Source organism: Papio anubis, chromosome 7, assembly GCF_008728515.1.
Source record: "Papio anubis isolate 15944 chromosome 7, Panubis1.0, whole genome shotgun sequence".
Lineage (NCBI taxonomy): Eukaryota > Metazoa > Chordata > Mammalia > Primates > Cercopithecidae > Papio > Papio anubis.
In genome coordinates this window covers 143,473,736-143,500,559 of record NC_044982.1, presented here as the reverse complement: position 1 = coordinate 143,500,559, position 26,824 = coordinate 143,473,736, and the positions used below count along the sequence as shown (strand labels likewise).

Below are 26,824 nucleotides of genomic sequence, written 5' to 3'. Positions count from 1 at the left end.
ATGCTTTATAGGCAGAACTGAGTGCAGGGAGGGAATCTGAGCTGTATGCAGCTCCCTTTGGATATTTTGGTGGATAAAACCATGCAATCCAAAGAGCAGGGCTGGAGTTCTGCCAAATGAGCTCAGACCCCCAGAAAAACTAATGACATTAATCAGGCTAGAAGAGAAGGGCCAGCATCTTTTCTTTATGAATTGCCAGAGCTGTCTTAAATCTTACAGAGACTTTAAGCATTGAAAGAATTATGATGTTCTTCTCTCCCATGAACACATAATTCAATACGAGCGTAACTGGTTGCAAGTAAAGCTCTGATTTTTCATGAGGACAACTTTAATACTTTATTTTAAATGCCAGATATGAAATTATTTCCAGAAAAACTTAAGAGATGCCCTTCCCACTTTGTTAAAAGTGTGCTTAATTTACCTATTGGATAATTTATCACTATACATTATGAAGGCCTGGGGGTTGAAAATTCCCTAACTGGTTTAAACTTAGCCAATACTTTTCAAACCATTTGAGATTTATATGATCTTTTGCCTTGTGCCCACTCCAGTGCATAACCAAGGAAAGAGCCTATAATAGTGCCTTCCTCTTGCATCTCTTCTAACTTCCTCTTTCAGTGGTGGATCCTTAGACACCTTTGACAATTCAAGGGTACTTCATCACAAATAGTTCAAAAGTATTGGTCTGCCACTATATCTGCCAATTTTGCTTGACAAGACTGTGGAAGAAGCTACAGAATTGGAGAGCTCCCAAAAGATCATACTTGGTCATTCCACAGGGTCAACAGTTAAATGAAACAAAACAGGAAGCTCCATAGCCATCAAACACTATTACCTGTGTCTGACAATCATGCATATCACAGGTCCCTAATAATCCCCTTGAGGGAGGAGAATAGGGTCTGGAGACAGGGAGCCTTCGCTTCAGCCTCTGACTGGTGGGAGCCAAGTCTTCATTTGCATAGGGCGTAACTTCACTTCAGCCTCTGACTGGTCACGGGCCAAGCCACCACTTCAGCCTCCAATAGGTGGCAGGCCAAGTCTTCACTTACATAGGATGTAATTAATAGGAAACCTCTAAAGGGTACTTAAGCCCCAGAAGATTTTTGCAACTGGGGCTCTTGAGCCACTTACTAGAGCCCACTCCCACTCTGTAGAGTGTACTTTCACTTCAATAAATCTATGCTTTTGTCTTCCATTGGTTAGTTTGTGCATTTTGTCCAATTCTTCTTTTTTGAGACGAAGTCTCACTCTGTCACCCAGGCTGCAGCAGAGTGGCACGATCTCCACTCACTGCAAACTCCACCTCCTGGGTTCAAGCAATTCTCCCGCCTCAGCCTCCCGAGTAGCTGGGATTACAGGTGCCCACCACCACGCCCAGCTAATTTCTGTATTTTTAATAGAGGTGGGGTTTCACCATGTTGGCCAGGCTGGTCTCAAACTCCTGACCTCAGGTGATCCACCCACCTCAGCCTCCCAAAGTGTTGGGATTACAGGTGTGAGCCACTGCACCCGGCTAGTCCAATTCTTTGTTCAATATGCCAAGAACCTGGACAACTCATAGTTAACTGGTAACACCCTTGGAAGGGCCTTTGAATAGCATCGTTTTACTACCAGGCTTCTGCCATAGCACACTTCCTAAATTCAAAATAGGTTTTTAAATTCTTCATAACTCATATATGTATTTAATTTTTTAATCAGCCTTCTATGTCTTATGCATATGTATCAGAGCATTTTCTGTCTTTGTTATAAAATTCTGGGACACAGATGCTAATGCTCCACAGTTTTCTTTTTTCTTTTTTTTTTTTTCTGTTTGAGATAGAGGCTTGCCCTGTTGACCAGGCTAGAGTGCAGTGGCGAGATCTCGGCCCACTGCAGCCTCTGCCTCCTGGGCTCAATTGATCCTCCCATCTCAGCCTCCTGAGTAGCTGGGACTACAGGCACGCACCACCACACCTGGCTAATTTTTGTATTTTTTGTAAAGATGGGGTTCCATTATGTACCCCAGGCTGGTCTTGAACTTCTGGGCTCAAGTGATCCACCCGCCTCAGTTTCCCAAACAGCTGGGATTACAGATGCGAGCCATCACTCCTGGCCACAGTTTTCTTTATAGAGCACTTTGGACAGTGCTATATGCAATTTAACATTTAAAAATATTTTCTGGACAAGGCGCAGTGGCTCATGCCTGTAATTTCAGCACTTTGGGAGGCTGAGGTGGGTGGATCATGAGGTCAGGACTTCAAGACCAGCCTGGCCAACATGGTGAAACCCCATCTCTACTAAAACTACAAAAATTAGCTGGGCGTAGTGGCGCAGGCCTGTAGTCCCAGCTACTCAGGAGGCTGAGGCAGAAGAATCGCTTGAACCTGGGAGGCAGAGGTTGCAGTGAACTGAGATCATGCCACTGCACTCCAACCTAGGCAAGAGAGCAAGACTCTGTCTTAAAAAAAAAAAAAAATTCTGGGCTGGGCACAGTGGCTCACACTTGTAATCCCAGTCCTTTGGGAGGCCAAGGCAAGAGGATTGCTTGAGGCCAGGAGTTTGGGACCAACCTGTGCAACACACAAAGACCCTGTCTCTACAAAAAATTTTTACAAACTAGTCCAGTGTGATAGCATGCATCTATAGTCCTAGCTACTCCAGAGGCTGAGGTGCAAGGATCACTTGAGCGCAGGAGTTTGAGGTTACAGTGAGCTACAATCATGCCACCGTACACCAGCCTTGCTGACAGAGCAAGACTCTGTCTCTAAATATATATACATATTCTGACAACATAATCATACTGGAATCATCACCCAGTAGAATGGCTGGAATACTGTTAACCAAGGAAAGAGGAGGATAATTAACAGACACCTATAGCCAATCTTTCAGTGACATTGTCAGCCTTTGGCAATGAGCCTGCAAAATACTCATCCAGCACACATAAGCAATTTTAGTACTACCATAATCTACATTTGCACTATAATTAATAAAACCCAATTTTAGCAGGGCCTGAGATCACAAGGCTGAGTTTCTGCCTCTACCATCTAATCAGTGTGTGATCCTTCCCTATACCATTCAGATCTATTGTCTACTCTCTTTGTCAGACTTGATGAAAGCAGAATCTTTGGTTAACTACTGCTGACCTTTATACTGAGACCCTGTGCTAGTTAGAGGCCTCATCTCTATAGTTGCTATGGAAACTGTCTCTTTCTCCCCACAACCTATTCTGGCTCTCTGCCTCCACATGGTACTCTTTTTCTGATTGCAGAAGAGGAGGCCTGCACATCTCTCCAAGCTCTTTTCCAGATTCAGATCCACAAATAGTGGGGGGTGGGGTGGGGCAGAGGTACAGCGGAACACTGTCTCATGTGTCATAGTCATGAGACTAGAGGGTGAGGCATCCCCACCATCTGACATTCTACCAGTACTCTTATTTTCCCCTTTCTGCTGCAAAAAGGATTTTCAGGGCCATGTCCAAATTGGTTGCAGAGTGGACTGGCTGTTTTCCTGTAACACATGCTCCCTGGTAGGGACCAGGATTGCTGTAAAGTTTTTGTTTTGTTTTGTTTTGTTTTGAGACAGAGTCTCACTCTGTCACCCAGGCTGGAGTGCAGTGGTGCAATCTTGGCTTACTGCAACCTCTGCCTCCGGGGCTCAAGTGATTCTCCTGCCTCAGCCTCCCGAGTAGCTGGGATTACAGGCGTCCAACACCACGCCCAGCTTATTTTTGTATTTTTAATAGAGGTGGGGTTTCCCCATGTTGGCCAGGCTGGTCTTGAACTCCTGACCTCAAGTGAACCGCCCACTTTGGCCTCCCAAAGTGCTGGGATTACAGGCGTGGGCCACTGAGCCCAGCCACTGTGAAGTATTTAACATGCAGACACTGCCCAATTAGAATGTGGCTCACAGGCAGCCTTGCTGAATCTGGTACTGTGCTCCTTTCTTCCCTGTACTATCTCCAAAGCGAAGGCAAACGAGACAAAAAAAAAAAAAAGTACTGCTGGAGCCCTAGGGTGAAATATAGGCGGTCCCACACATATATGCACAGAATGATTCGCTATCCTGGGTAAAAGAAGACTGGCGTGTGGAGGAGGTAGAGGTACACTGAGGAATGGGGGAGGCTAGACTAACAGCACATTTTTACAAAGATGTTCCAGTCAGTCATAAAACAGTGCAAGGCCTCCTCAGTCCTTTCCCAACCTCTCTGGTTTTGATCTTAGAACTGTCCACCTCTTCTCTGGGGCAAACATTGCCCCTTCTGTTTTAAGAACTCCCGGGAGCGGGGAGGGGGGAAGTAATACAACAGTCTCCTGAGGGAGACCCGTCTCACTGTCACATCACTTGGAGATGGGAAGGTCTTTCCTAGGTTTTACTCAAATCCCCCTTGCTGCAGTCTGAGCTCATTGCACTCGAGTCCTGCACTCAGCACAGATGGAGACTAGCCAGCCAACTGCTATCTTCAGAATAACAACTCACCAGGGACTCAAGGCCGGAAGGTCATTCTGTCCCCTCCAAAACTGCGCAGCCTTCCAGAGCACTCCCAGGGCCTGGGGCAAGGACAGGGAAGCCGAGGATTGAGACCTCGGGCAGGACCCAGGCAGGAAGTGACAAAAAACAAAAACGCCAAACAACGATAATACAGACACACAGACACAGATGGAGGCAACGATACAAACTCTAAGACAGACAGGGACAAGATGGCTCCCCTCAGTTCGGGCGAGGCTGCGGAATTGCCAGACAATACTTATCAGGGACACATCTTAACTAGAAGCTTCTTCCGGCGCCGAGGCAACCGCCTCGCCCCTCCAGTGGGTCCCCCAGAGACCCCACCCCCGCTCAAGTCTAAGTGGAAGCTCCCGGGGGTACTGGGGAGGGCGTGGTGGGAGGGAGGTGGCGGCCACCACCCTCCGGCCTGGCGAGACCGCAGAGCAGGAGCTTCCATCTCCGGCCCTGGCCCGCCCTTGCGGCGCCTGTGCCCCGCCCCCTGACAGGCAGCAGCCAATGAACGGCACCTGCCGCCAGCCTTTAAGAACAGCGCGCACTCTCCCTGCAGCGGACGCTGCCGGCCTAACACTCCGCCGGCGTTTCCATGGAGACCGAGGCCGGGCCTGCGCGGCCTCACGGCGTTGCCATGGAGACGACTCCGGGGCTGGGGCTCCGAAGTCCCGGAGCACTGCTGGCTCAGAACCCCGCGGAGCCGCTGTTCGAGGCCGGAGCCGCGGTGGCGACTGCACGCTGGGACCTGCAGAAGCACTCTTTGCTAATTGTGATCGGCGATATCGGTACAGAGAGTCAGCTGAGGGCCGTGCGGGCCCACCTTGAACAAGGTGAGCCACTGTTCTGGCTGTGCTTCAGGCATCTCCACCCTGTGCTTCTCCGCCTTCTGCATTCAACTCCCAATGCATACGTCTGCATCTTCATCCCTAGTGTGCACTTCCTAAGATCTGCGCCCTTGTCACCTGCATCTTCCATGCCATGTGTCCGTATCCTCTCTCTCTACTAACATCTCGCTTGCCCATCCTTCCCGCACACTCCGTGGCGTTCCGCAGTCTCCCTGAGGCAGCGAAGCTCTGTGCAGCCCCTGGGGCCCCTCTGGTCACACCTTCCTCCGCAGTGTTTTGGACCAGGTGTCCTCAAAGTCCTCACCATCCCCTGGAGAATCCACGTCCCTATCTTGCTGTATCTTCTTTATGGTCCCTGAGCCAGCACGGGGAGCTTTCTGAACGCCCCGTACAAATCTCAAATCTCTGAATGCCAGCAGCCAACAACGAAGTGACCTTCGTGGCTACCAGCTCCTAAGTCCTCACCTCCCTCCCCAGTGCTGTGCCTGTGGCTGTGGTGCAGTGCTGCGGAGCCACCTGCGGGTGGAAGCAAGCTGTGGAGGGCTGGAGACGAGGAAGGGAGCATAGAAGGCGAACCTAGAATCCTACTTAGCTGTAAATGTGGGGAAGGTAGCCCTCAGTATCTGGGAATAGGCCCTTAGGTGTCACTTCCACCACAACTGGGGAACCTTACAAGAAAATTCCTACCTATAAACTCATTAATGCTGAGTTTAGTCTAAACTCTGTCCTTCTCCCTCTGGCTCAGGCAAAGCCTAGAAAAGGCGTAAACTGGGAGAAAGATACCACTACTAGCCACCTTTCTTTGAGACATCACTGAGGCTGATCATGGCAACTGTCCATATACCCTCCATCTCCTTACCTGTTCTATGAACTTGAAAGTATTCGTGCAGTGTCACCACCCCACAACCCGCAACCTTATCCAGAACCCTCTTTGTTTTTCTCCCACAGGGATTCTCTCCTGGAACATTGACCTGTCATCCTTTGACTTGAACCAACAATTGAGACTCTTCATTACCCGGCATCTAGCTCACTTCTCCTCAGAGGTCAAAGGTTAGGACTAATGTTTTATTTCAGTCCTTTGGGTAAGAGCTGGTCACAGAAGAGCAGTGGTCCAGTCTCCCTGGGAGAAGTTGCCTTGCGGGATGTTTGGGTGGAGGAGAAGGGAGGAACTTTATAGAGGAGGAAAGTCACGGAATTCCATAGCTGTCCCCACATACCAAATATACTTTGCAGACATGGTTTGATAGTGGAAGGAGCCTGGAGGACATAACTTCTCCCTGAGAAGAGGATTGTTTGTGGATAGCTGTTGACACGCACTAAAGAAATGAGGGATTCCTCTTAGTGATCAATCATCTCTCATGCAAAAATTCACTCTCTTCATTTGTGTTCCCCTTTCTGCATACCCCGGTCTCCCTGCTTCCCTTTACAGACACCCCAGAATCTCCCATTTATCTTCCTAGACCCTTGCTTAGCATTTTGCTTTAGGCTGTACAGGTTTCAGGGTTTCTGGTTCCTGCTTTGGCTTAGCCAACAGATCTCCAGGGCACAGCGGAATCCTGGTACTTACACGATGATGGGCACCATCAAATCCAGAGTGGAGGAAGGGGCTCCTGAACTTACTGCTACAAGATCAAGTTGTACTCTGAGATTTGGCCCAAATCAAAGCTCACGTAATGCAGTTGCCCATTCTGCTGGGTGGGAAGACTGGGTGGGTTAGAGATTTGAGAAAATAAGATTTTATAAGAACTACCATTCCATGACAGATATCTGTGAGGTGACTACGGAAAGCTCTACATGCTATTATAAAAGAGCTAAGGCCGGGTGCAGTGGCTCACGCCTGTAATCCCAATGCTTTGGGAGGCCAAGGCGGGGGGGGGGGGGGGATCACCTGAGGTCGGGAGTTCGAGGCCAGCCTGACCAATAGAGAAACCCCGTCTCTACTAAAAAATACAAAATTAGCTGGGCGTGGTGGTACATGCCTGTAATCCCAGCTACTCGGAAGGCTGAGGCAGGAGAATTGCTTGAATCTGGGAGGCAGAGGTTGCAGTGAGCCAAGATCATGCCATTGCACTCCAGCCTAGGCAACAAGAGAAAAACTCCACATCAGGAAAAAAAAAAAAAAAAAAGAGCTAGGTATCTTGTTATGTTATTGGAAAATGTTGACACACCAATCCATGCAGCTTAATGGAATATAAAATCCAACCAGGTCAACAGTCACTGCAACTGAATGATTGAATTCATATCTTATACAGATAATTCTCAATTACCCAGTATAGTAGTCACTTTTCCTTAATTACCTCTCCTCCTTTTCCACTGCTCCTAACTGCCAAATCTTTGATCATTTCCTGATCACTGATGCTTATAGATGCTGCTAGGAAGTTGGAGAAAATAAGGCTAATATGACTAAAGCTCCATTAGCCTAGGAATATATACAGCAATTTTATATTAGTATATGTGAGGCTGACATCTTCCTGATGTGACTGGCTTCCTGTAAAGAAGGCTATTCACTCTTTTGAGAATGCTTCTGTTTAGAATTACTCATGTCATGGCTTCCTCCATTATCACTGATGATGAAAATCGGCAGTTTTACCACTTAGTACTCCTGGGAGCTTTAGTGCAAGGCCAGATACAGGGATGACAGAGGATGAAATTAATGACTGAACAGAAGTTTGGGGATGATCTGCTGATGTTAATAATTCACACTGAATTCTCTAACCTTGTCCTTTTGGCTACAGAGACTTGAGAGTAGGCTGCTTTCTGGAATAATGTAAGAAATGAAAATAATTGAAACCAAAGTACTTAGCCATTCTTCAGATTAAGATGCAGGGATACTTGGGAAGACACTTACAGGGAAATACATAGTTATTCTCAGGCACTTCTTAGAAACAAGCACTGATATATAAACACCTACTAGGCCCTTTCCATCAGAGAGTTTGGCTGTGGTGTCCTCCAGGGGCTTCGGGCCATGTACTGTAGATCAGAGCTTACTTTGGCATACTGAATATTTTTAGGTTTGGACATTTTTATCATGGTCTGTCTATGTCACAGGAGAATAGTAGAGAATTTCCTGGAAAAACCCACACAGCTCAAGACAGCCACAGCCCCACCCCTGCTGGCTCCTCTTTCAGCTGTCCCCACAAACAACAGTCAGCCCAGAGCAGCTGCAGACACTGCCCCTCCCTTCAGCCTTCTGTTAGTAAGGACGCAAAGGGGACCAGGCAGCTGGGATGAGATCAAGGGGATATGCTAGTGCGTTATGGCTTGACTACCCCACGGGCTGGGCCACCATTCCTATCACCTATCCTCAAGCCCTGGGCCAAAATGCTGAGAAAGCAGACAAAAATGTACCCTACAGTGACAAGGAGAGTGCAATTATTCCTAGGCACTGCACCCTCCACAATGACATACCCACACACAGAAGAGAAGGGACCCTCTGATAAAGAGTCAGTGGCCCAGCTCCTTCTAGTGGTCAAGTCTGGTAAAAGTTTTCAAAGGTGATTTTTGCACCAGGTAGTCTCTCCAGTGGTGACTTTCTAACCCCTACAAAAAATCTGGATCTTCCGAGCATTCTAATACAAATTGAGAAACAATTAGGACAATTAATCAGAGTTTCAATAACTCTCTGATTCTTTTACTATTGGATACCTATAGGAAATAGAAGGGGGTTCATAATTCATAACTAATATTCTAAGACTAAAAAACACAGGGCCGGGCATGGTGGCTTATGCCTGTATCCCAGCACTTTGGGAGGCTGAGGTGGGTGGATCACTTGAGGTTAGGAGTTTGAGACCAGCCTGGACAACATGGTGAAACGCTCTTTCTACTAAAAATACAAAAATTAGCCGAGAGTGGTGGCACACACCTGTAATCCCAGCTACTCGGGAGGCTGAGGCAGGAGAATTGCTTGAACCCAGGAGACAGAGGTTGCAGTGAGCCGAGATCGTGACATTGCACTCCAGCCTGGGCGACGAGCTAGACTCCGTCTCAATAAATAAATAAAAAAAATACAGGCTGAGGGACCAGTCTGGAGGCCTTGGTCTGACTCTCCATTTCCACTGATGGACTTAGGAAGTGATAGCTCTATTACTTCTACCAATACAAAAGTTATCCTGAATTAATACAGCAGCTCATTAACCCCTAGAACCGGGGTCTGCATTGCTCTCTGAAATGGGAAAGCAAGGACATGAATAGGATTTCAAGTCTCATACTGCTGGCATCTTTAGTTCTAGGTTTATCCGGGAGCTAAGAATTCTCCAGAGTTGATCTGGTCTGAGATCCTGATTTATGATTTCCTTGATCACCTAGATGACCTCTCAGAAATCTTCCACAAAAGGGAGAAAGACTTCCAGTGGCATTTGTACATTGCAGATTTGGAAGTCTAGGAATGAAGCAGCATTTTTTTTTCATCTTTTATACAATTCAAACCTCACAACATTATTGGAGGATGGTACTAATATTATACTCATTTCATAGTTTATGAAGCAGGCTTTGAGAGAGGTTAAGTCGCTTGTTTAGCAGCATGATTAGTAAAATGGTGGATCAGGCCTCAAATCCGGGCTTTCGTATCTTACTTTGTATCTCAGCTCAAGCCTCTCTTTCTTCTTTGGCATCTCACCATTTCATTGCAGCAGAGCCTAGGAATACAGCAGGTGGAGAGTTGGTTGTGGTGGGTAGCTGTTCAGGGGGTGAAGGCTGAAGGAAAACTCCCCTGTGAGTTGGCACCATGCCCAGGGTGTGGCCCTTGGGGGTGGCAGCTGAGAATATGGGTGGGCTGTCTATTGGTCTGGGAAATGTTATTTTGTTCGTAAACTAAATGTCTACTCAAGTTTCCCTCCTAACACACTCAAGAAAGCCCTAGAAAGCAGAGAGGAGATAGAAGGCTTGAGGTGGGAGGAAATAAGAACGATGAAGTTGCAGAAGAGGGATATTTCCCTTTTGTGATGCTCGGAACTCAGCCTGTTCCCTGTGTATCTCTGCAGATGGCCGCCCAAACGGGGTTGTTGCCATTGTTGCAGATTTGCATCCCCGGACCTGAGCAAGGATTGCTCCTCTTTTGTCCCCTCAACCCCTAAGAGTACTAGTGACTCAGCTCCTCCTCTCCTGTGGCTGCAATTAAGGGGGATGCTGAGAGCACAGACTATTTTGGCTTCTCTGACCTTCAAAAGTAGCTCTTGGCAGCCTGGGGCAAGGGTGGGGCTAGTGTTGGGGTGTGAGTGTGCGGCTGTGATTGTGAAAAAGGCCTTTGGAGCTGGCCAGGACTGGGGAGGGTGGATGGGAAGAGGGCAGGGAAGGACTATGTAAGAGCATGGCATCCTCAGGTTGGAAGGAAGTGCCGTCGCTCTCCAGATCCTTCCTTTGAGTCCTAGAGCACTTTACTAAATCTGAATCGGAGGTAGAGACTAAGGGAAACAGGATCAACATTAGAAGGATCAAAATAATATAATACAGAGATGGCAAAGAGACAAGGAGAGAGCAGGAACCCAACTACCCTACAAAGTCATTATAGGGTTTTGTTTTGTTTTTTTTTTTTTAATCTAAAGAGTACTTCTGTTACATTTAATAATTGGCCTACAACCTTGCTTGGTCCGGAGGCCCTGGTGATCCATTTTGGTGCTTGTTAACTCCTTCACTGTAAGGCAGAAAGCTCCCTGTCCCTTCAGGGACTTGTCTCTTCATATCCAATGACTCAAGAATCCCAAGAATCAGTGCCTGTGTGGTTACTGTGTTATGCTGCATTCCCACAGAACTTCTTGTAGCTCTCAGGGTCCCTGTGCCCCACCCCAGCAGGCTAGCGACCATGTGTCCACTCCAGAATTTCAAACTACCCTCTAACCCTAAAATAAGACTTATTTCTGCCCTCCTTGGTTTCTGTAGGGCTGAGGTTCAGAAGAAGGCGGCACATCTCCCCATCCCCAACCTTTCTCTTAAGCAGTTCCCCACTCCTACCCCATGCTTTTGGGCCCATAGCCTTTGTCTCCTGCTCCTCCAGGGACTGAAGGTCACTCCCTGGGTCCATCTGAGGAAGAGAGACAGCAGATGGTTTCTAAGAGAAGGGGGAGAGCCCACGCAGCTCATGCCTCCTGTAGCCTCGCTCTGTGCCCTAGCATGGGGCTTTGGTCTTTTGGCTGATGCTAAAAGAGTATTTCCTAACCAAGCAGGGTTTGGAGAGAAAGGTCCTGTGGGCCATAGGACATTGTAGAAGCTCTTTGAGCTGCTAAACAATCCCTCAGCCCCACAGAGCCAAGCAAAAGCACTGGAGCACGGATGTCGTGAAGGCAAAGAAACAGTTAAGTCTCCAGTGCCTCGTCACGGACCAGCCCTCTTCCCCGCCCTGGCGCCGCCCTCCTCATCAAGCACCCCCCCCCCCACTCCCACCCCAAGTGCTGCAGACTCTTCCCTGAAGCTGCCGGCTGAGGCCGGAGCTGCCGCCTCCATGAGAGGCTTCCTCCTACACCGCAGGGTAAGAACCGAACCAAAGGGCTTGGCATCTGGGGATACACTGTGATGGGGAGGTGGGATGGGGGTCATGGAAAGGGTGCTGGTTGGTACCTAATCTGATGCGTCTGGAACTAGCCCAGTGGCAGAAGGCAGGCTGGAGAAATGGAGAGAGAAGATGAACATGACTGGCTGTGGGCCCAGCCTGGACCCAGAACCAGAGGCCACCAGGGGCTGTGACAGTCCACCTCTCCAGCTGGGCGGGGGTGGGAGACATCAGCCTGGGACAGCAGCAGAGGATGGTGCCACTGGCTCTGCCTGGCAGCCCAGGGTGCTGGAGGAATTTGGGGGCTATGTTTCTGGTCAGAGGCAGAAGAATCTGAGAGAAAGGGGGATGTTATGGGAATGTGCCTAATGGGAGGGCCCCTGGGTGTCAGCTGCCGGATTGCTCAGCTGCTCCTGTGCTGGGGGTGAGCAGGGCAGTGAGTTTTTGCCAAGTAAGGGAAGGTGGGGGACACTACGGAAAAGAAGGGAGGAAAGGGTCACTAAGACGTGGCTCGCGCCTCCGCACAGATCAACCGGTTTGCACTGGGCTCCCCCTACCCTATTCCCGGTGGCTAGCTTTAGACTGGGACTCTAAACCCCCGCTTTCTGGCCCCGCTGAGGCCACTCTGGAGATGGAGAACTCCCTCCCCAGTGGCTGCCCTGCATTTCCCGTCGTGTCAACCTCACAGGTTCCCAGTCTCAGCCCTACCCCCACCCCATCTCTGCTTCTCTTCCCAAGATGGGGGCTCTTGAACAGAAGAGCCAGTTTCTTCTCTCTCTCTGCATCCCCCCAATCCCCACCCCCCATGCAGAAGCAGCCAAGAAAATGACTTGTCATGCTGGGGTGGGGGGTGGGGGCGGAGCTGGAGCCAGAGCTCAGCGCGCACACTCACACACTGCGGCAAACTGCAGCTGCCCAAACGGCCCCCCTCCCCTTCTGCCTCACTGCGGAGACACCTGCCCTCCTGCCTGCTCAGCCTCCGCACCGCTGCCCACCCCCCACTCCAGCACTGGCCTAGCACTGTGTGCCCCTGCCTCACAAGATCGTCCTCTCCAAAGAAAAATGAAAAAACGAGTCAGTTCCCTTCAGTGAGAGAGTCAGGGGAGCAGAAGAAACGGCTTTCTCCCAGGCCTGAAAAAGAGAGGCACAGGAAGGATATAAACCATGTAATTTCAAGTCAGTACCACTCCCAGGGATAGGGTGAGGAATAGGACCTTATGTCAGGACAGGAATTGGGATCATAGAAGTCTTGTGGTGATAAATCGGGACCGTGAGAAATGGTTGGGGGTGGGGAGTGGTAGATAGAAAGCAAATCAGTGTGTGCTATAGATATTTGTCTTTCTGACCCTCCTACCTCAAATCTGTGACCTTATTTGTGTGGAGGGAGCTCTTGCCCTTCTAAATCTGAACTACTTAAGGCTGGCAGCTTCCCGAACCTTGATATCCCTCACTTGCCCCAAGCCCTGCCCTTGCCTACATCTGAGGTGGCTCTTGTCCTCTGAATTTATCTCAAATGTTCCCTCAATTCTCAAGTGTATAGAAGGGAACCCTTGAATTCCCCTTTGGCCCAACCCACCCTGTATGGGGTTTGGTCTTCTGACACCATCCATCGTTCATTTCCCCCACAGCTGCATCTGCAGCCCTGTGCTGCCAGATCTGCCTGATCCTGGCACCATGGCTCTTCCTCTTAACAAAGGCCCTGGCCCCAGGCTTCTCTTGTCCAAGCCCCAGAAAGAAGAGACAGCTGGGTCACAGAAGAGGGTCTAAGGGACAAATTATGAACCCTCCCACTAGTATCCTTCAGACAGCCCACTGCCATCTGTTGGATGCTCTGTTAGGTTAATGCCACCATGTACTGCAATTGCACAGGAGGTTGGGAGAGGAAGGGCAGGTGCAGGGGATGGCAGCATTTTTCTTTAGCATCTTCTGTCTGATTTGCCACTTTCTTTCTTTGCTGAATTGCTTGATGTTTCATGTGAGGCTGGAGAAGGGAAATAGGGGATTTGGGGATGCCTTATCTACTCCATGGCCTGGGGAACACCCTGAATCGCTCCTTCCTTATTAATATGTTTCTTGTTCAAGAACCTTTCACTCCCCATGTCTGTGGCAGAGGCCCCTAGGAAAGGGGCAAAGATGAGAGAAGAAACTGTTCACAAGGAATAGGTTGTGGGGTAGTGAATCTGGCCTCTCTGAAACTTGGGACATGAAGATGAGGTAGAAGAGGGTGCTGTGAAAACTTTTGAGTGGGAACAATATGATTGTATGCATGTGTATTAGTGCAGGCTTCGCCTCTGAGGAACCAGAGGACAGAACAGGAAGTTCTGTGTTCATTCTTTGAATCATAAAACCCCAAAAGTTTACATAGCACAGGCTTCTCTGGGTCTTCTGGAACAGGAATTCTGGACTTGGATGGCAAGAAGGGTAGGGAGTCTATAGATACCATACAGAAGCTCCTATTTCCTTATTTCTAGACACTCTGCTGGCAGGAAACCCCAGGGCAGAGGCAAGCCAGGAAGGAGAAAGGGAAGTGAGGATCATCATCCCAGGGGCCCTCTTCTCCAGCTGAGCCCCCCATCCCCAGGCAGCACCAGGAGCTTAGTGCTCGAGAAGGACAAAAGCTTCTTGTCAACAGGGCAGTCTGAGACCATAGTTCCAGGCAGAGGGGTGGGGGCACAGGCAGCAGAGGGTGTGGTAGATGAAGGGAAGGAGAGGACAGCCAATGTGGGAGAGGGGAGGTGGAAGCCCTCTAAGGGAAGGGCTGGAAGAGCCAGTTCCTAGACCTTACTCAGCAGTATCCAAGGTGACAGAGCCTAAGGATACCCAAGTTTCTCTTTCCTCTAAGCCCCATTTCCTGATAGCATATTCTTTCCTCTCCTGTACCACAATTTCTATACCTATTCTCAATATAAATTCCTACATCTCTCCCTCAGGCCAGAGGACCCTTTGCCACCAGAGTGAGATCCTAGAGACCATCATCCTGGTAAATCCCAGTGCAGACAGCATCAGCTCTGAGGTAAGGCCAGGGCCTGTGCCTTGCCAAGCAGGCCTCATGCAAGTGCTATACCCACCCTTGCCAGTGCTACCACTATTAGGCCAAGCATTCCTCTCTCTGCCATCTACGCTGACTTATTGTCCCCAGCCGACTCTGGAGGTGTTGTGACGGACACCAGTTGGGAGCATGTTCTTGAGGTACTGAGGAGCCATTCATTGCCTTCCCCTGGATTTCCTAGATCTGTGACCACTCCCCTTCTTCCATTCCAGGTTCACCATCTTCTTAGCAGCTCATCAGCTCATAAACTACTAATCTTGAGTGGGCAAAGTTTGGAGCCCGGGGGAGACCTCGTCCTACAGAGTGGCACCTACTCGTATGAAAACTTTGCCCAGGTCCTTCACAACCCCGAGGTAAGTTCCATGCCAGAGTGTCCAGGAGAAAGGGCAGCACTAGAGCTGTGGGAGGGATCTAAGGGAAAGTCTCATGTTGCTTGACCATGGGGGTTCCTGGCAGAAAGGTAAGAGTTCACCTTGGAGAGAGGTGAAGATTAGGGTACTGAATCTGAGTCAGACCAAAACAACTCTAGTGACCTGATCAGGTTTCTATCTCCTATTCTTCTAGATCTCCCAATTGCTCAGCAATAGAGACCCTGGGATCCAGGCCTTCCTCACCGTGTCGTGCTTAGGGGAAGGTGATTGGAGCCACCTGGGATTATCCAGTTCCCAAGAGACCCTGCACCTCCGGCTAAACCCTGAGCCCACGCTGCCCACCATGGATGGCGTGGCTGAGTTCTCCGAGTATGTCTCTGAGACTGTGGACGTGCCATCCCCATTTGACCTGCTAGAGCCCCCCACCTCAGGGGGCTTTCTCAAGCTCTCCAAGCCTTGTTGCTACATCTTCCCAGGTGGTCGTGGGGACTCTGCCCTCTTTGCTGTCAATGGTTTCAACATCCTGGTGGATGGTGGCTCTGATCGCAAGTCCTGCTTTTGGAAGCTGGTGCGGCATCTGGACCGCATTGACTCGGTGCTACTCACACACATTGGGGCAGACAACCTGCCAGGCATCAATGGACTACTGCAGCGCAAAGTGGCAGAGCTAGAGGAGGAGCAGTCCCAGGGCTCTAGCAGCTACAGCGACTGGGTGAAGAACCTTATCTCTCCTGAGCTTGGAGTTGTCTTTTTCAACGTGCCTGAAAAGCTGCGGCTTCCTGATGCCTCCCGGAAAGCCAAGCGCAGCATTGAGGAGGCCTGCCTCACTCTGCAGCACTTAAACCGCCTGGGCATCCAGGCTGAGCCTCTGTATCGTGTGGTCAGCAACACCATTGAGCCACTGACCCTCTTCCACAAAATGGGTGTGGGCCGGCTGGATATGTATGTCCTCAACCCTGTCAAGGACAGCAAGGAGATGCAGTTCCTCATGCAAAAGTGGGCAGGAAATAGTAAAGCCAAGACAGGCATCGTGCTGGCCAATGGGAAGGAGGCTGAGATCTCCGTGCCCTACCTTACCTCTATCACTGCTCTGGTGGTCTGGCTACCAGCCAACCCCACTGAGAAGATTGTGCGTGTGCTTTTTCCAGGAAATGCTCCCCAAAACAAGATCTTGGAGGGCCTGGAAAAGCTTCGGCATCTGGACTTCCTGCGTTACCCTGTGGCCACACAGAAGGACCTGGCTTCTGGGGCTGTGCCTACCAACCTCAAGCCCAGCAAAATCAAACAGCGGGCTGATAGCAAGGAGAGCCTCAAAGCCACTACCAAGACAGCCGTGAGCAAGTTGGCCAAACGGGAGGAGGTGGTGGAAGAGGGAGCCAAGGAGGCCCGCTCAGAGCTGGCCAAGGAGTTAGCCAAAACAGAGAAGAAGGCAAAAGAGTCATCTGAGAAGCCCCCAGAGAAGCCTGCCAAGCCTGAGAAGGTGAGGACAGAGTCAAGTGAGGCACTGAAGGCAGAGAAGCGAAAGCTGATCAAAGACAAGGTAGGGAAAAAGCACCTTAAAGAAAAGATATCAAAGCTGGAAGAAAAAAAAGACAAGGAGAAAAAAGAGATCAAAAAAGAGAGGAAAGAACTCAAGAAGGATGAAGGAAGGAAGGAGGAGAAGAAGGATGCCAAGAAGGAGGAGAAGAGGAAAGATACCAAACCTGAGGTCAAGAAGATTTCCAAGCCAGACCTAAAGCCCTTTACTCCTGAGGTACGTAAGACCCTCTACAAAGCCAAGGCCCCTGGAAGAGTCAAAGTAGACAGGAGCCGTGCTGTCCGTGGGGAGAAGGAGCTGTCTTCCGAGCCCCGGACACCCCCAGCCCAGAAGGGGGCTGTACCACTCCCAACCATCAGTGGGCACAGGGAGCTGGTCCTGTCCTCACCAGAGGACCTCACACAGGACTTTGAGGAGATGAAGCGTGAGGAGAGGGCTTTGCTGGCTGAACAAAGGGACATGGGACTAGGAGATAAGCCATTCCCTCTAGACACTGCAGAGGAGGGACCCCCAAGTACAGCTATCCAGGCAACACCACCCTGTGTTCCAGGGCTGGGACAAGAAGAACATGTGATGAAGGAGAAAGAGGTTGTCCCAGAGGTCCCTGAGGAACAAGGCAGCAAGGACAGAGGCCTAGACTCTGGGGCTGAAACAGAGGAAGAGAAAGATACCTGGGAGGAAAAGAAACAGAGGGAATCAGAGAGGCTCCCAGACAGAACAGAAGCCAGAGAGGAAAGTGAACCTGAAGTAAAGGAGGATGTGATAGAAAAGGCTGAGTTAGAAGACATGGAGGAGGTACACCCTTCAGATGAGGAGGAAGAGGACGCGACAAAAGCTGAGGGTTTTTACCAAAAACATATGCAGGAAGCCTTGAAGGTAACTCCAAGGAGCAGGGAGGCTTTTGGGGGTCGGGAATTGGGACTCCAGGGCAAGGCCCCTGAGAAGGAGACCTCGTCATTCCTAAGCAGCCTGACCACACCTGCAGGAGCCACTGAGCATGTCTCTTACATCCAGGATGAGACAATCCCTGGCTACTCAGAGACTGAGCAGACCATCTCAGATGAGGAGATTCATGATGAGCCAGAGGAGCGCCCAGCTCCACCCAGATTTCACACAAGTACATATGACCTCCCCGGTCCTGAAGGTGCTGGCCCATTCGAAGCCAGCCAACCTGCCGATAGTGCTGTTCCTGCTACCTCTGGCAAAGTCTATGGAGCGCCAGAGACTGAACTCACCTACCCCACTAACATAGTGGCTGCCCCTTTGGCTGAAGAGGAACATGTGTCCTCAGCCACTTCAATAACTGAGTGTGACAAACTTTCTTCCTTTGCCACATCAGTGGCTGAGGACCAATCTGTGGCCTCACTTACAGCTCCCCAGACAGAGGAGACAGGCAAGAGCTCCCTGCTGCTTGACACAGTCACAAGCATCCCTTCCTCCCGTACTGAAGCTACGCAGGGCTTGGACTATGTGCCATCAGCTGGTACCATCTCACCCACCTCCTCACTGGAAGAAGACAAGGGCTTCAAATCACCACCCTGTGAGGACTTCTCTGTGACTGGGGAGTCAGAGAAGAGAGGAGAGATCATAGGGAAAGGCTTGTCTGGAGAAAGAGCTGTGGAAGAGGAAGAGGAGGAGACAGCAAATGTAGGGATGTCTGAGAAACTTTGCAGTCAATATGGAACTCCAGTGTTTAGTGCCCCTGGGCATGCCCTACATCCAGGGGAACCAGCCCTTGGAGAAGCAGAGGAGCGGTGCCTTAGCCCAGATGACAGCACAGTGAAGATGGCTTCTCCTCCACCATCTGGCCCACCCAGTGCCACCCACACACCCTTTCATCAGTCCCCAGTGGAAGAAAAGTCTGAGCCCCAAGACTTTCAGGAAGCAGACTCCTGGGGAGACACTAAGCGCACACCAGGTGTGGGCAAGGAAGATGCTGTGGAGGAGACAGTCAAGCCAGGGCCTGAAGAGGGCACACTAGAGAAGGAAGAGAAGCTTCCTCCTCCCAGGAGCCCCCAGGCCCAGGAAGCACCTGTCAGCATTGATGAGAGACTTACAGGCTGTACCATTCAACTGCTGCCAGAGCAGGATAAAGCAATAGTCTTTGAGACTATGGAGGCAGGAGAGCCCACAGGCCCCATTCTGGGAGCAGAAGCCCTTCCCGGAGGTTTGAGGACATTACCCCAAGAACCTGTCAAACCTCAGAAAGATGAGGTGCTCAGATATCCTGACAGAAGCCTCTCTCCTGACGATGCAGAATCCCTCTCTGTCCTCAGTGTGGCCTCCCCAGACACTGCCAACCAAGAGCCCACCCCCAAGTCTCCCTATGGCCTGACAGAGCAGTACCTACACACAGACCGTTGGCCAGAGGTATCTCCAGAAGACACCCAGTCACTTTCTCTGTCAGAAGAGAGTCCCAGCAAGGAGACCTCCCTGGATGTCTCTTCTAAGCAACTCTCTCCAGAAAGCCTTGGCACCCTCCAGTTTGGGGAACTAAACCTTGGGAAGGAAGAAACGGGGCATCTGATGCAGGCCGAGGATACCTCTCACCACGCAGCTCCCATGTCTGTTCCAGAGCCCCATGCAGCCACAGTGTCACCTCCCACAGACGGGACGACTCGATACTCTGCACAGACAAACATCACAGATGAGAGCCTTGACAGGAAATCACCTGCCAGCTCATTCTCTCACTCTACACCTTCAGGAAATGGGAAGTACTTACCTGGGGCGATCACAAGCCCTGGTGAACACATTCTGACACCTGAGAGCTCCTTCTCCAAGAGTCCTGAGTCTTTGCCAAGCCCTGCCTTGGAGGACATTGCCATAGAGTGGGAAGATAAAGTTCCAGGGTTGAAGGACAGAACCTCAGAACAGAAGAAGAAGGAACCTGAGCCAAAGGATGAAGTTTTACAGCAGAAAGACAAAACTCTGGAGCACAAGGAGGTCGTAGAGCCGAAGGACACAGCCATCTATCAGAAAGATGAGGCTCTGGATATAAAGAACGAGGCTGTGAAACAGCAGGATAAGGCTTTAGAACAAAAAGGCAGAGACTTAGAACAAAAGGACACAGCCCTGGAACAGAAGGACAAGGCCCTGGAACCAAAAGACAAAGACTTAGAAGAAAAAGACAAGGCCCTGGAACAGAAGGATAAGATCCCAGAAGAGAAAGACAAAGCCTTAGAACAAAAGGACACAGCCCTGGAACAGAAGGACAAGGCTCTGGAACCAAAAGATAAAGACTTAGAACAAAAGGACCGGGTCCTGGAAAAGAAGGACAAGGCTCTGGAACCAAAAGATAAAGACTTAGAACAGAAGGACCGGGTCCTGGAAAAGAAGGATAAGATCCCAGAAGAGATAGACAAAGCCTTAGATCAAAAAGTCAGAGGTGTTGAACATAAGGCTCCAGAGGACACGGTCACTGAAATGAAGGGCAGAGACCTAGAACAGACAGACAAAGCCCCTGAACAGAAACACCAGGCCCAGGAACAAAAGGATAAAATCTCAGAAAAGAAGGATCAGGCCTTAGAACAAAAATACTGGGCTTTGGGACAGAAGGATGAAGCCCTGGAACAAAACATTAAGGCTCTGGAAGAGAAGGACCAAACTCAGGAGCAGGAGAGCCTACTGCAGCAGGATAAAACCAGGAAACCAAAGATGCTAGAGGAAAAATCCCCAGAAAAGGTCAAGGCCATGGAAGAGAAGTTAGAAGCTCTTCTGGAGAAGACCAAAGCTCTGGGCCTGGAAGAGAGCCTAGTGCAGGAGGGCAAGGCCAGAAAGCAGGAAGAGAAGTACTGGAGGGGGCAGGATGTGGTCCAGGAGTGGCGAGAAACATCTCCTACCAGAGAAGAGCCGGTTGGAGAACAGAAAGAGCTTGCCCCGGCATGGGAGGACACATCTCCTGAGCAGGACAATAGGTATTGGAGAGGCAGAGAGGATGTGGCCTTGGAACAGGACACATACTGGAGGGAGCTAAGCTGTGAGCGGAAAGTCTGGTTCCCTCACGAGCTGGATGGTCAGGGGGCCCGCCCACGCTACACTGAGGAACGGGAAAGTACTTTCCTAGATGAGGGCCCAGACGATGAGCAAGAAGTGCCCCCGCGGGAACACACAACCCGGAGCCCCTGGGCCTCAGACTTCAAGGATTTCCAGGAATCCTCCCCACAGAAGGGGCTGGAGGTGGAGCGCTGGCTTGCTGAATCACCAGTTGGGTTGCCACCAGAGGAAGAGGACAAACTGACCCGCTCTCCCTTTGAGATCATCTCCCCTCCGGCTTCCCCACCTGAGATGGTTGGACAAAGGGTTCCTTCAGCCCCAGGACAAGAGAGTCCTATCCCAGACCCTAAGCTCATGCCACCCATGAAAAATGAACCCACTACCCCCTCATGGCTGGCTGACATCCCACCCTGGGTGCCCAAGGACAGACCCCTCCCCCCTCCACCCCTTTCCCCAGCTCCAGGTCCCCCCACCCCTGTCCCAGAGCCCCACACTCCTGCACCCTTCTCTTGGGGCACAGCTGAGTATGACAGTGTGGTGGCTGCAGTGCAGGAGGGGGCAGCTGAGTTGGAAGGTGGGCCGTACTCCCCGCTGGGGAAGGACTACCGCAAGGCTGAAGGGGAAAGGGAAGAAGAAGGTAGGGCTGAGGCTCCTGACAAAAGCTCACACAGCTCAAAGGTACCAGAGGCCAGCAAAAGCCATGCCACCATGGAGCCTGAGCAGACTGAGCCGGAGCAGAGAGAGCCCACACCCTATCCTGATGAGAGAAGCTTTCAGTATGCAGACATCTATGAGCAGATGATGCTTACTGGGCTTGGCCCTGCATGCCCCACTAGAGAGCCTCCACTTGGAGCAGCTGGGGATTGGCCCCCACGCCTCTCAACCAAGGAGGAGGCTGCCGGCCGAAACACATCTGCAGAGAAGGAGCTTTCATCTCCTGTCTCACCCAAGAGCCTCCAATCTGACACTCCAACCTTCAGCTATGCAGCCCTGGCAGGACCCACTGTACCCCCAAGGCCAGAGCCAGGGCCAAGTGTGGAGCCCAGCCTCACCCCACCTGCAGTTCCCCCCCGTGCTCCTATCCTGAGCAAAGGCCCAAGCCCCCCTCTTAATGGTAACATCCTGAGCTGCAGCCCAGATAGGAGGTCCCCATCCCCCAAGGAATCAGGCCGGAGTCTTTGGGATGACAGCACTAGTGACTCAGAACTGGAGAAGGGGGCTCGGGAACAGTCAGAAAAAGAGGCCCAATCCCCAAGTCCTCCTCACCCCATTTCTATGGGGCCCCCCACATTATGGCCAGAAACTGAGGCACGAATTAGCCCTCCCTTGGACTCACACCTGGGGCCTGCCCGACCCAGTCTGGACTTCCCTGCTTCAGCCTTTGGCTTCTCCTCATTGCAGCCAGCTCCCCCACAGCTACCCTCTCCAGCTGAACCCCGCTCAGCACCCTGTGGCTCCCTTGCCTTCTCTGGGGACCGAGCTCTGGCTCTGGCTCCAGGACCCCCCACCAGAACCCGGCATGATGAATACCTGGAAGTGACCAAGGCCCCCAGCCTGGATTCCTCGCTGCCCCAGCTCCCATCACCCAGCTCTCCTGGGGCCCCTCTCCTCTCCAATCTGCCACGACCTGCTACACCAGCCCTGTCTGATGGCTCCTCCTCTGAAGCTACCACACCTGTGATTTCGAGTGTGGCTGAGCGCTTCTCTCCAGGCCTTGAGGCTGCAGAACGGGAGTCTGGAGAGCTGGACCCAGGAACGGAACCAGCTGCCCACAGCCTCTGGGACCTCACTCCTCTGAGCCCAGCACCCCCAGCTTCACTGGACTTGGCCCTAGCTCCGGCTCCAAGCCTGCCTGGAGACATGGGTGATGGCACCCTGCCGTGCCACCTGGAGTGCTCAGGGGCAGCCACGGAGAAGCCAAGCCCCTTCCAGGGTCCCTCTGAGGACTGTGCAGCCAATGGCCCAACTGAAAGCAGCCCTAACCCCCCAGGCCCTGCCCCAGCCAAGGCTGAAAACGAAGAGGCTGCGGCTTGTCCTGCCTGGGAACGTGGAGCCTGGCCTGAAGGAGCTGAGAGGAGCTCCCGGCCTGACACACTGCTCTCCCCTGAGCAGCCACTGTGTCCCGCAGGGGGGTCCGGGGGTCCATCCAGCAGTGCCTCTCCCGAGGTCGAAGCTGGGCCCCAGGGATGTGCCACTGAGCCCCGGCCCCATCGTGGGGAGCTCTCCCCATCCTTCCTGAACCCACCTCTGCCCCCATCCACAGATGATAGCGACCTCTCAACTGAGGAAGCTCGACTAGTAGGAAGAGGGGGGCGGCGTCGGGCAGGAGGGCCAGGGACCACGGGAGGCCCATGCCCTGTGACTGATGAGACACCCCCCACATCAGCCAGTGACTCAGGCTCCTCACAGTCAGATTCTGATGTCCCGCCAGAAACTGAGGAGTGCCCATCCATCACAGCTGAGGCAGCCCTCGACTCAGATGAAGACGGGGACTTCCTGCCTGTGGACAAAGCTGGGGGTGTCAGTGGTACTCACCACCCCAGGCCTGGCCACGACCCACCCCCTCTCCCACAGCCAGACCCCCGCCCATCCCCTCCCCGCCCTGATGTGTGCATGGCTGACCCCGAGGGGCTCAGCTCAGAGTCTGGGAGAGTAGAGAGGCTACGGGAGAAGGAGAAGGTTCAGGGGCGAGTAGGGCGCAGGGCCCCAGGCAAGGCCAAGCCAGCGTCTCCTGCACGGCGTCTGGATCTTCGGGGAAAACGCTCACCCACCCCTGGTAAAGGGCCTGCAGATCGAGCATCCCGGGCCCCACCCCGACCACGCAGCACTACAAGCCAGGTCACCCCAGCAGAGGAAAAGGATGGACACAGCCCCATGTCCAAAGGCCTAGTCAATGGACTCAAGGCAGGACCGAGTACGTATATCATGAAACGTGGCAGAGAATGTGGGTTAGGGCTGGGTGTGGCTGGTCAGACTCCAGGAGTGGGAAAGAGGGGAAGGTTGCCAAAAGGGTTCCACTTTTCCTCTACAATGAATCCTGGCTTGTCTCTACAGTGGCCTTGAGTTCCAAGGGCGGCTCTGGTGCCCCTGTATATGTGGATCTCGCCTACATCCCGAATCATTGCAGTGGCAAGACTGCTGACCTTGACTTCTTCCGTCGAGTGCGTGCATCCTACTATGTGGTCAGTGGGAATGACCCTGCCAATGGAGAGCCAAGCCGGGCTGTGCTGGATGCCCTTCTGGAGGGCAAGGCCCAGTGGGGGGAGAATCTTCAGGTGAGTAGCAAAGGACACCAAGGAAGTAGTCTGGTCAAAGCTCACTCAAGAGGCAATAGTGGAACACAGTCCCTATTTATTAAAGGATGGGCCTTTTCTAAGGGCAGCAGGGCTGCTTCTGAGACCATCGGGTGCCCCTTCCCCCTCACCTACCTTCCCTTCATGTTCTCACATCAGGCATGTCTTATCTCCCTCCTAGGTGACTCTGATCCCTACTCATGACACGGAGGTGACTCGTGAGTGGTACCAACAAACTCACGAGCAGCAGCAGCAACTGAACGTCCTGGTCCTGGCTAGCAGCAGCACCGTGGTCATGCAGGATGAGTCCTTCCCTGCCTGCAAGATTGAGTTCTGAAAGAGCCGCCCTCCCTTCCCCAAGGATCCACTCCCCCAGCTCCTTTAGAGAATGGCTACTGCTGAGTCCTCTGGGGTTGAGGGACATGGGAGCTAGGGGGAGGGGAGGGAGATGTCTTGTTGTGGGGACTTGGGCTGGGCTAAGTGGGAGGGGTTGTCCCTCCCCGTCATCCATTCCTGAGAGGGGTCTCAAACCAAAGTTAACAGGGAGAGGATGGGGGAGGGGAAAAATTAGAATAAGATAGCATCTGATGCCTGAGAACCCTCTCCTAGCACTGTCAAATGCTGGTATTGAATGGGGACTGAGGATGGGTCTCAGAGAGCAACCTCCTCCCTCGTAGAGGGAGATTATATCCCCAACTCCAGGGACCTCTTTATCTCAATCTATTTATTTGGCATCCCGGGAAGGATTTCCAATAGTAATTTATGTGACCTGGGGGCAGGATACTGTCAGTGAGGTGCCCAGAGCTGCATCCTTTTCTCCATTTCCCATCCCCCATCTCCTCACCCACCAGGGTCTGAATTCTAGCAGGGGCCTGGGGGTATCCCACTGCTTCACTGTTCTATTGCTTCCCTCAGTATCTGAATGTCTCAATTTAAAACTTGAAGCTCTTTAGACCAACAGACTGGTGAGAGGAGAAAGGAGCTTATCCCCCAGCCCCTGCTTTATACCATTCACATCCCAGGGCTGTGTCCAGACAGCACAAAACGGCAAGGAGAGCCCAAGCCCCAATGCCAGAATTCTTTCAAACTCCCTGACTCTTTGAAGTTTTTACTCACCCCGTTTCAATTATCCTGATCCCTTCTCATCCCCTGCTTGGCTTCTGTGCATGTGGTCATCTGCTGTGGCCTGGTGTGTAATGGGTTAAAAATAAGCCACTGCCTGACATCCCAACATTTGACACCCCAGCAATGTGTGACTTCCCCAACATTCCACTATGCCATCCTGCAGCTGAAATGGGAACACTGGCTGCCTCTCCAAACCTGCTCTTGGACAGAGGATCTGGGAGGTGGAGGCCAGGCCAGAGGACTTAGGGAAAATGAGAGGGAGGAAGGAAAAAGGGAGAAGAAGCTGAGCCATAGCTTAACTCCTACAGAGTGAAATGAAAACAGGCTGAAAATACCACCCCAGGAGAGGACCTCACCCCAACCAAGCCAGTGAGCAGCCCTGCCAGACTACTGCCAGACTGAGAAACCCAGAAGCTGGTAGTCATGTGGGCTTACCTTCTCTGCCAAGCGACTGGGAAACCAAAATGAGCCCACCTTGTGTTCTTCCTAGCTCCACCCTCCCCGTGCTGCTGTGCTCTGCTCCTCCCCACACTTCCCTGCTATAGTTCCCAGCTGCTGTAACGGAGCCACCTCCAACTCTAACAATAAACCCAGTTCATTGCAGATGATGTAGTGCCGCTTAGGCTTTCTCTGACTCCATACATGCTTAGTTACTGGGCCCCGGTTTCCACCTCTCTGCTTCAACCAGTCTTGAATTTATCTTGGAAGACTCCAATGCTTTGGATTACTGGAAACACTTGTGCCTGAGTATGGAGAATAGGAGCCTAGGGTGGGTACATACGTCTGGTTTGGGGGAAGGGAAGAGGGGCAGGGGGCCTCCTGGGGAGGGGATATGCATTCCATGGGGTCAAGAGTTAAGGACCAAACAACCAGGATCAGATACCCTGGACAGCCTCTTGGGCTAAAGAGGTAAGAAGCTGAAGGACCCTAAGAGATCCAGAGCCTAATGAGGTTGGAAACGACTCTCCTTGTGCAGTCAGGATTTCCGTGGAGTAAAATGGTCGACTTTTCTCCTCCATGGAAACCCTTTATAGTCCTAAGTATGTCAGAAGTGGCCAGGCTGAATGTGTATATTTGGGGAGGGGCATATTCTAGCCCTCCCACTGTTCTGGGCTCTCTCATGGTAAAGATGTCAAGGGAGCAGAGAAAGGGCATAACCCCTTTATATAAACTCCTCCTGACACTCCAGAGTGAAAAATTAACAGGATGATTCCAAGAACGTGGTGAGAAGGCATGTACCCTCTGGCACTTCACAGAGAGGGAAACTCTTTCCGGTCCCCCATCCAACACTCTACTTACTCAATAAAGACCTTTTGGGGACCAGACATGGTGGCTCACACCTGTAATCCCAGCACTTTGGGAGGCCAAGGCAGGCAGATCATCTGAGGTCAGGAGTTCGAGACCAGCCTGGCCAACATGGCGAAACCCTGTCTCTACTAAAAATACAAAAAAATTAACTGGGTGTGGTGATGGGCACCTGTAATCCTAGCTACTCAAGAGGCTAAGGCAGGAGAATCACTTGAATCCAGAAGGCGGCAGTTGCAGTGAGCTGAGATCGCGCCATTGCACTCCAGCCTGGCAACAGAGCGAGACTCTGTCTCAAAAAAGAAAAAAACCAAACAAACCTTTTGAGATAGTGGGTTAACTGCTATAG

General features: G+C 51.6%; 2 protein-coding genes across 6 annotated transcripts in view; one reads left to right on the top strand and one right to left on the bottom strand.

Moving 5' to 3' along the window:
• Positions 1-4,797, bottom strand: part of TP53BP1 (tumor protein p53 binding protein 1) — a 111,464-nt gene extending 106,667 nt beyond the window's left edge. Inside the window, exon 1 of one of the 3 annotated variants that reach the window (XM_031667741.1) lies at positions 4,456-4,797. The gene's annotated coding sequence lies outside the window, so the exon portion shown is untranslated. The remainder of the gene's footprint in view (positions 1-4,455) is intronic. The other 2 variants (XM_031667738.1, XM_031667739.1) reach the window with 2 other exon arrangements.
• A 262-nt stretch (positions 4,798-5,059) lies between these two features.
• MAP1A (microtubule associated protein 1A) lies at positions 5,060-25,778 on the top strand. 3 transcript variants are annotated; one of them, XM_031667749.1, is made up of 7 exons: positions 5,060-5,306; positions 6,270-6,371; positions 14,733-14,815; positions 15,064-15,204; positions 15,416-23,666; positions 23,807-24,027; positions 24,227-25,778. In XM_031667749.1, exons 1-7 carry the CDS (start codon positions 5,069-5,071, stop codon positions 24,380-24,382), a joined length of 9,192 nt encoding a protein of 3,063 aa, XP_031523609.1. In that variant the 5' UTR covers positions 5,060-5,068; the 3' UTR covers positions 24,383-25,778.
• The last annotated feature ends 1,046 nt before the right edge of the window (positions 25,779-26,824 follow it).